Source organism: Corythoichthys intestinalis, unplaced genomic scaffold, assembly GCF_030265065.1.
Source record: "Corythoichthys intestinalis isolate RoL2023-P3 unplaced genomic scaffold, ASM3026506v1 HiC_scaffold_51, whole genome shotgun sequence".
Classification (NCBI taxonomy): domain Eukaryota; kingdom Metazoa; phylum Chordata; class Actinopteri; order Syngnathiformes; family Syngnathidae; genus Corythoichthys; species Corythoichthys intestinalis.
In genome coordinates this window covers 1-9335 of record NW_026651620.1, presented here as the reverse complement: position 1 = coordinate 9335, position 9335 = coordinate 1, and the positions used below count along the sequence as shown (strand labels likewise).

General features: G+C 40.9%; 1 protein-coding gene across 1 annotated transcript; it reads left to right on the top strand.

The window, feature by feature from the left end:
* The first annotated feature begins 1820 nt into the window (after window positions 1-1820).
* LOC130911489 (keratin-associated protein 4-3-like) lies at window positions 1821-9317 on the top strand. The gene is made up of 4 exons (XM_057829253.1): window positions 1821-1829; window positions 3895-4055; window positions 6757-7565; window positions 7626-9317. Exons 1-3 carry the CDS (start codon window positions 1821-1823, stop codon window positions 7382-7384), a joined length of 798 nt encoding a protein of 265 aa, XP_057685236.1. The 3' UTR covers window positions 7385-7565; window positions 7626-9317.
* The last annotated feature ends 18 nt before the right edge of the window (window positions 9318-9335 follow it).

The following is a 9335-nucleotide window of genomic DNA, read 5'->3' as shown; positions in this document are numbered from 1 at the left end:
ACACTTTTTGTTTAGCAATCTGTAATAAATTGATTAAAGTATCAGAATTAAAAGTTTTAAAAACAACTGAATATTTCACTAAAGGTCAGAATTGAATTCTGTGGTTTTGTACACCACTCTTTACTCTCATTTATGTTGCATGAATTATAGAATTGCGACGACCAACACATTGAGGGTGTAGAGCAAATGCATGCTATTTTCTTACTTTTACGTATCGATAATATGTACCGTGTGTGCGTGTTTTGTGAAGAATGCTGATGAGATATGAAATAACCAGTAGCCAATTGAATAAGCTACCGTTTTTGGTTTATATATTTGGAAATCGGACACTAAAGGAGTCAGTGCCTCACCAACCATGAACCTCACCGCACGTCACTGATTTTGATCGTGACTTTGTGAATGCCAGTGGCCTGTACTGTACTGTACTGTACTGAAGTAATCCTGCTTACCAGCGGCTAACCGGAGTTGACGAAACCTGGTTATCTAGTTTGTGGTCAATCAGTGCTACGACGCTAGTTATGAGGTTGATTAGTCGAACCTATGTCAACCCAATCAGAGTTACTGCGCGTTCACATAAAAGGGGGCGGAGACCAGAGTCAAAAACTACTTGTGACGATGGCACGGGCACCTTACTTCACGGAGGAGGAATGCGCGATAGTAATGCGGAGTTATGAAGAATTAAAAGCCACCCTCACCGCGAAATCCAACACCGCTCCAGCGAGTAGAGCGCGACTGGTCTGTTGGCAGCGAATTACAGATCGTGTGATTTGTGAATGCGTCAATATGCCAGTTTACTTATGTACATGAAAAGAAATAAAGTCTGCTGTCAGGACAATAAAATAAGATTTGGTACGTTAAGTGTAAGAAATAATTTATCGTGCATTACCACATAAAGCAGGGTGATATATGTTTAGTCCCATTGACTGTATGAATATGTATGTCCTTTGAACATCGTCAGAGTAGAGGTTAGATTGGGCCTAAAAAAATCCAGCCCAACCCCGCCCGAGCCTGATCAATTCACTTGATTTGCAGGCCCAGAGCCTGACCCCCCCGCCGTCAATTTTATGTTATATTTGGGAGGACTCAGGAGAAGAAGGAAATGCGGGGATGAGATGCATGGTTGCGTTCTGTGTGATCACATTTGTGACAATGAATAATAAAAAAAATTAAAGCCTCTCTTTTGCAATGAATTTTCAGTTAAACAATACCGTTAGATGCATATTCAATAAACATTTATATCTTTTATATTTGTGTGTCTGTTCTATCGGTGGATTTGACATTTATTTTAATCTCTTCGAGCTGGCAGAAAAAAAAATCCGCATCTTTCTAAATGTTTAAATAGTCTACATATTTTTGTGATTATTATAAATGCATTTACACAACGAAATAACGCTGGAAAAGTTCCTTAAATATATTTCTTGTATGAGAGCAAAGCTCCACATTGGCTTACATTCAGCGAAGCCTCCTGGACGCATCCAAACCAGATGGCCGAACCCCCTCAGCTGGCTCCTCACAATGCGGAGGAGTAGCGGCTCGATCCTCCATCCCGGATGATCACTTTTTCACAATTATCCAAGAATGAACTCTTTACACTCTGCGTAGTAAAATTGGGGACGCGGCGTCCCCTTGATATGTGTTGGCCATAACGTCTGTTGTACCATAAAGACGTAATTTTTGGGCAGTACATAGACGAACAGTAGCTCTTTCATTCAATACCAGATGTCCTGACAGATCCAAATACCTGTTGCATTGTACCCAAATGAGTTTTCCGCAGAGCCAGGCGGTTTACCAAAAATTGACCGTTAACAAAATTCTTCACGATGACCGACGTAATTTTGACCATGTCGGTAAATTTGGTCATTTAATAAAACAAGTAAATATAGTCTTTTCATCCCGCTTTGACGCCGTGTTGTTCGGCTACGTTCGTTCCCCTTTAAGAAAGCAGTCAGTGTGTTTACATGTGAAGTCACGTGGTTATCAGGAAATCAAGCAAACAGCAGCCCAGTAGACTAACGCTAGCGGCTAATGCTACAAGCAAACGTGATGGAGTCGGGCTTAAGGGAGCTTAGCCAAACTTTCACCCGACATTAAGTAGACTCTTGGCGGCCTCCAGGCGGGCTTTCACCCGCTTTCTTCACGATTTCATGAGAGAGTGCTTCTATTGCTTTCTACTGGCTGACGCTAGCGGCTAACGCTACAAATGAACGTGATGGGAGTCTGATAGCGGCTCTAACCTTGTCAAAACGGCTGAACTTAATGAGTGGATTGGGCACCGACTGCATCTAGCAATTAGTATGTCGCGTTATTTTGTATCTGTGTGTGTGTGTGTGATTTCTTTGACAGCTTTTATGATGGTAAAGCATTCACCATAAATTATAATCCAACAGTGGGGCTTATAATATCACCATTTAATGGCCACCGCTATTTTTCTGTATGTGCTTGCTTTATTCTGTGTCATTACTGCCATCATAAAATCTTAAACGCTTCATTGGCATAAGAGCAATATAGCTTTAGCGTGTGTGTCTCTGTGGTGGGGGTGCATGTGTGCGTGCATGTATTTAAAAAAATGCTCTGAAAAAAAGAAGAAGAAAAAAACACAGAAACATTGAAGTAAAAAGCAAAAAGTAATAATGTCACATCAGCCATGAACAATAAGTTGTCTGTTTGAAGTGTACTGTTCAAGTCGTATGTCATTTGTGTTACAATGACATGTTTGCACAGTCGTCGTATTGATTTGTATAATGTTGTTCAAGTCATACTAGCTGTTATAAATGTTCAAACTTGAATTCTTATTGTTTACAAGACATTTTCATATACTTAATGTTTAGACTGCATGTACAATTGTTAAACATGTTAAATTGAAAGCTGGTAAATAAAAAAGAGAAACAGTACAGAAAAGCAGTTTCTTTTCAGGTCAGTCACGTCAGCCTCTCGCCATAGTACACGCACACACACACCCACGCATCCCCCCCCACACACACACACAATTTAGTTTTTGTGTTTGTTTTTGTGTCTGTCTGTTTGTCAGTTTTTGTGTTTGTTTGTCTATCTGTCAGTTTGTATATTTGTTCGTGCCATGTGAGAGAATATTCTCAAAAGCTGGAGAGGTCATTAGCAAAAAGAGGAACCGGCTGAAACCAAATGCTGCTGAGATGATTCTGTTTTTAAATAAAAATGTGTGAATCACCCAAATCCCCATCCCAGTGTCACTAGCATTCTATACACCTACCATCAAGAGTTCCCTATTGCACAAGCATTTGCGTATTTCATTTAAAAGTAACACAACAGCTTTTTTTTGTTTGTTTGTTTTCATTATTATTATTATTATTATTTTTTTTTTTTTATTAATCTGGGGGAAGAATAAAGAATACATTTCAGGCTAGTGGTCAAACCCACTACTGCTCGCACATCAGACATAGTATATAACCACCATACCACCCACAGGTTTCATTGTTCAGATGACACTTGGTCATTTGGTTAGATGAAAATTCAATATATTTTTGTCCAGAAGATGTCACCACACTGAATTGTGTCAAATGCCTCGTAGCACGGAACCATCTCAACACATTTGCTTCAGCGGTACAGAAAGCAGCGGTGAAGCAGTGTCGTCTGTCGTGACTCACCACACTGATTCGTGGCAAATGCTTCATAACACTGAATGAACCATTTCGACACGTTGCTTGATATATATTTACTGCTTCAGAAAGCTAAGGTTTCTCCATCACTAGTACGACCCTAATTTCCAAATGTTCCACGTGACGTTGAGACGTGTTTGATGCACGAATTCTTCTTTGTTTGTATGTTTGTTTTCTTTTGATGCACGAGTTCTTTAGAGCGTCATCCTCCAGCCTTTGTGTCGTTGGACGTGCGTGCGTGCGTGCGTGCGTGACGTAGTCAAGCTTGTGTGTCTGTCACAGAGCGAAAGAGGCTTGCGTCGTATTAAATTCTCCTCTGAAGTTTATCTGGCTGATCTTCTATCTGGACCTGAGAGATGAAGAAGGCACAATCGCTCCTTTTCCAAGCGTTGACCGTGCTTGGCATTTGGGCTTCGCTTGGTGAGTTCACGTTTTTATTTGACTTCAAGGTTCACTGCAAACGTTGTTGGGACTGGATTTGTTTCTTCAGATCATTAGGGGATCAATATAAAAGGGCATTTTATTGGCCCCACCTCGGGGAAATGTATACTTGTCAGATTACTAGACATATTAAGCAAACTGTCAGTCTCATTTGAAACAATGGAAACAATACATAATACATCCGCGGTTTTGAGACACTTTCTGATCCGACTGTGAACTTTTGAAAAAAGGGTGTAGTAAAGCCTATTTAAAACTAACGACTGACTTTAAGCATTGATATACCACTCATTTAACTCACTGACCGCCACTGACTGAAAACCTGAAACATTCACTTCGGTTTGCCTTGGAAATTCACTTCGTTTTGCCTTGGAAGGCTGCAAATGGATTGGACGTCTAGCACCGTCATTGGCACAGAAACGTGAGAATCCATAGCCAGTCCTCCCAGTTAAGAATAAGCGCACTTCTGTTGTTGTCAGTAGTAAGCTAAACGAACCAAAATTATACATTAATACAAATGTATATATATAACTATTTTAAAACTATTAAAATTATTATGAATTAAAAAAATAACACTAAATATTACTATTAAATTTTATTATAATAATTTTAATAACTTAATAATAATAAATTTAATAAATTCATAATAATTTATTTTTTAATTTAATTTTATAGTATTATATAATACTATATTATTAGTAGTATTATTATTACTAAATATAATAACACTAAATATATAATACTAAATATTGACTAATGGCAGTTAAATACTCTTGTAGTTTAGTTTTGGTTAGTTTTAGTTTTATACTAAAGGGTCATAGTATTTACCTATGATATAAATAAATATCTACTTTTTTTTAATTCCATTATAATCTTAATGATTTTTTTAATCAATAAATTATCAATAAACCCAATAGATTTGTATTAATGTATAATTGTATTTTTTCATATATAAATAAAATTAACATTAAAAAATAAAAAATAAATACATATATGTTACAGTTCTACATGGACTGAGGTTTTCAATGCAACTTTTCACATTCCAGGTGTTTTGTTTCACATTGCGAGATGGATAATTTTGTATGTGGTGCCTGTGTGTGTGTTTTGTCATAATGTATCAAACGTAGGAAGAGAATGTCCAAAAGACATGTGCTTCAACACAACAGAAACTTAGCTCCAAAACCATTGTCTGTGATCTCAATTGATCTGGATCATGAATACATATAGGTTGAGGTGCTGGAAGGGGAGGGATAATTGAACTTTTAATGACCGAAGGGAAAACAAACAACAACAAAAAACCTGCAGTTGAACACAATCTTGATGACTTTTACAATTGTTGTTACAATATGATTAACACCCCCCACCAACACAAACCTATATAAAGACAAACCGAACACTTTAAAATGCAACTTTTTTTCACCTCGACCTATAACCTTACTCACCTTGTCTTCACTGATGCAAAAGCATCTATTGCACTTTCATATGACAGTTGTTTTGGAAGGGCACTTCTTTCCTGGACTTGGTGGGCTTGGACTTGGTGCTGATGTGGATAAGTTCGCTGTAAAAGATGGCCCAGAATGTACAGAGGCAGAAGGAAAATATTTCAGAAGAGCATCTAGAGAAGAAAGTGGAATCTTACATTATATTTGTCAAATAGCTGCTCATTGTCAAACCAGCATGATAGCGCCTAAAGTCTTGCAGCCTACTGTACCTGTCTATTGGACCCGGTCACTATCTTTGATGGGCGTAGTTGAAAGAAAATACATTCTTGAAGCACTGCAACTACACAGGACTATTCAATAATAATGAATTAAATAAAATAAGACAGCAAATAAATACCTATTGAATTTTTTTTTTTTTTTTACATGAACGTGATTGCCATTTTAATGAATTAATGACACATTTAAAAACAAATGTTTGCATTTAAATCCATGGCACTTTTAGTCCCCCATACCACAGAACTTTGAAATTATTAATGCATATTTTATGGTGTATTTGTATAATTAACCTTGCCACTTTTTTAGGCAAGGCAAATTTATTTGAAAGGCAAAATTTCACACAAGGTAAAAGTGGTTCACATCACATGAAAGTAAGCAAGACAATTTGGGTCCCCCATAGACTTTGTCCAAATTTCTCAAAAATTGGAGGGGGAGTAAATTTAACTGAAACTAATCAACAGCTGGCTGAATACTGAAAATATTTCTAAAACAACAGCCTGGCTAATGATACAGTATAATCTTTCTTTAGCACTAAGTCATATAAACTCTATGTGAATAACCGCTAGCTTGCAGTTGCGCTAAGTCTACGTGCTTATGCTGTTGAAAAAAAATCATCACAACAAACCTCTGTTTTTCTTCACGTTTATGGTCTCTTCTTTCTTTTTCTTCTGACCCGGAGGGCTTTTGTCTTTTCATGAAGTTGACGTCACCGTAACGTCGCTCAATTGCGGAGGCTAAAAATAGCACCTTCAGGTAGCTCACTCGTCTGCTGGGTGGTGAGACTGGGGTCTGTGGTGAAATTATCACATCACAGGAAAAAGTGAAACGGGCAGAGGGTCCACTAGAAAAATGATTTCATTATTATTTAAAGACTTATTATGAACGGTTTTGCTCTTCTTTTCTTTGAATTTTTTGAATACTGCTATCATCAAATATTATTTGAATATTTTTCTTGACGCCCTTAGGACGCTGCTGCGGGCCTACGAGCCCTCCTGCTACGCGCCCTCCTGCTACGCGCCCTCCTGTTACGCGCCCTCCTGTTACGCGCCCTCCTGTTACGGTCGCTCCTGCTACGGTCGCTCCTCCTACGGGCCCTCCTGTTACGGGCCCTCCTGTTACGGGCCCTCCTGTTACGGTCGCTCCTGTTACGGTCGCTCCTGCTACGGGCCCTCCTCTTACGGTCGCTCCTGCTACGGGCCATCCTGCTACGGGCGTTCCTGTTACGGGCCCTCCTGTTACGGTCGCTCCTGCTACGGTCGCTCCTGCTACGGTCGCTCCTGCTACGGGCCCTCCTGTTACGGTCGCTCCTGCTACGGTCGCTCCTGCTACGGTCGCTCCTCCTACGGGCCCTCCTGTTACGGGCCCTCCTGTTACGGTCGCTCCTGCTACGGGCCCTCCTCTTACGGTCGCTCCTGCTACGGGCCATCCTGCTACGGGCGTTCCTGTTACGGGCCCTCCTGTTACGGTCGCTCCTGCTACGGTCGCTCCTGCTACGGGCCGTCCTCCTACGGGCCCTCCTGTTACGGTAGCTCCTGTTACGGTCGCTCCTACTACGGGCCCTCGTGCTACGGGCCCTCCTCTTACGGGCCCTGATAAGAAGGTTGTATCGCCTACTCGACGGCCCAAGTCTGCTGAGGGCTGTCAGGCACCCTGGCGGCTCAACAACCAACATAGTTACTGCTTTGCCAATGACTCTAAATCTTGGGATGATGCCAAACGCTACTGTTCATCCAATGGGGGGCACCTGCTGATAATCCGGAGCAGCGCGGAGAGGGTGAGCGGCCTTTCACTAAGTGTCTCTCGTGCCCTTTAGTACTGATGCAATTTGTTTCAGGACTGGTTGAAAGAACAACTCGATGGCTTTGACTACTGGATCGGCCTGAAGAGCCCATACCCGTGGAAGTGGATTGACGGAACTCCTTTGAAATCAGAACTAGCGTAAGCAGTATAAGGAAAGCGTAATGTAGACACGTAAAATTTGGGTACTTCCTACTCACTCATCACTATAACACCCAAAATGACAGCTGCACCCAAGGAAAAGTGCTTCTTCTTTGCTTTATAGGGAACTGAACAGCCTTATGTGGCGACTGCTATTATCAATAAGATGATTGGTAAAGCACAACCGAATCAGAATCGATCAAAATAACATCCCTCAGCGTATCTGCTTTTTAACAGGCCGTTTAGTTAAAAAGAATTTCTGAAATGTTTTTTGACAGGCCGTTTTGTTAAGAAGAATGGTTCTAGTCAAGGCTGATTTATGCTTCTGCGTTCCGGTGACAGCGGAGCGACGCCGTAGGCCCTACGCCAGGGTTCACTAAATCCGGACCCTAGTGACGGGATCTGTCGTTCACTTGAGTAAACGAATCCATTCCGGATCGTTCAGTAAAAAGATTCGTTCAAACGAATCGTTCAACGAATCGTTCGCCCCCCTCATCTCCCTCCCCGTCCAAATGAATCGTTCGGTTACTGAACGGGAAGTGACGTTGCCGAACGAATCACCAAAGACCGCTTCGCAGTATAACTGAACGGGAAGTGACATTCTTGGTCCCTCCCTCTCTTGCACATTGACCACTCGTCGTAGTTTCAGTAATGAGTGACAGGCAATATCATTCTGCTTTCACAGACAGCCTCGTCTCCCTCCCACCCGCTGCTGCAAAAGCGAGGGAGAACTTCCGCGTCGTCTGTCCTAGTTCTATGGGCTCAAAATCATGGCTCGTGCTTGCATTTCGATTTAGGACACGGTTAAACATTTTCCTTTTGTGGGAGGAGTGGGGGTTTGGGGTCGGGGGCGCACGGACTTTCTTTAGCATGTTCTCGATCACATATACAATGCTGCTGCTAGCCTGCTACCAGCCAACGCAGCATGCTTGCTGTCACGAAAATAAAAATAAATCGAAAGTTTAATTTCTAAATGGATCGACCAACACATATTTACCTCTCACTCTGTTGTATTTTTGTTTTCATGCTCATCACTATTATTTTTAGTCACTATTGTTAAAACTATAAGTGTAAATAGCTAGTTTTCGAATGTGCTGCTCTGAAATAAAGACAATACTGCATTTTGATATTTGACAGTTTAATTGCAAATCAGTATTAAGATGATCGTACTGAATTTTTGCACTGGTATTAATAAATAAAATAATCCGGTCAGCTCCCCTGTCGTCCCCGCATCTCAGATCGTCAAATGCTGACGAGAAATGGTTGTTTGCCCTTTACGATGTCGCCTTTCTACCCTTATTAGTCTGTTAAGAAAAATGTAGACATATTGCGACATCTCCCGTGTCCGCGTGCGTTGTTTTGGGGCGCTTGAGTAGTGCATGATGGACGGATTGACATAATTTGTCAAACCAACCAACACCTGACACGGGGGAAAAAAATAAAACACTCGGAAAAAAATGACATGTATATACAGTTTCATTGCAAATCAGTATTATGGTGATCGTATTGACGTTTTGCACTGGTATTAATAAATAAAATAATCCGGTCAGCTCCCCTGTCGTCCCCGCATCTCAGATTGTCAAATGCTGACGAGAAATAATTGTTT

What these genes read in the sequence shown, in the direction of transcription:
- LOC130911489 (XM_057829253.1), top strand. An exon ending in TGGCATTTGGGCTTCGCTTG is followed by an intron (nt 4,056 to 6,756) that starts GTGAGTTCACGT and finishes TGACGCCCTTAG; the next exon opens with GACGCTGCTGCGGGCCTACG.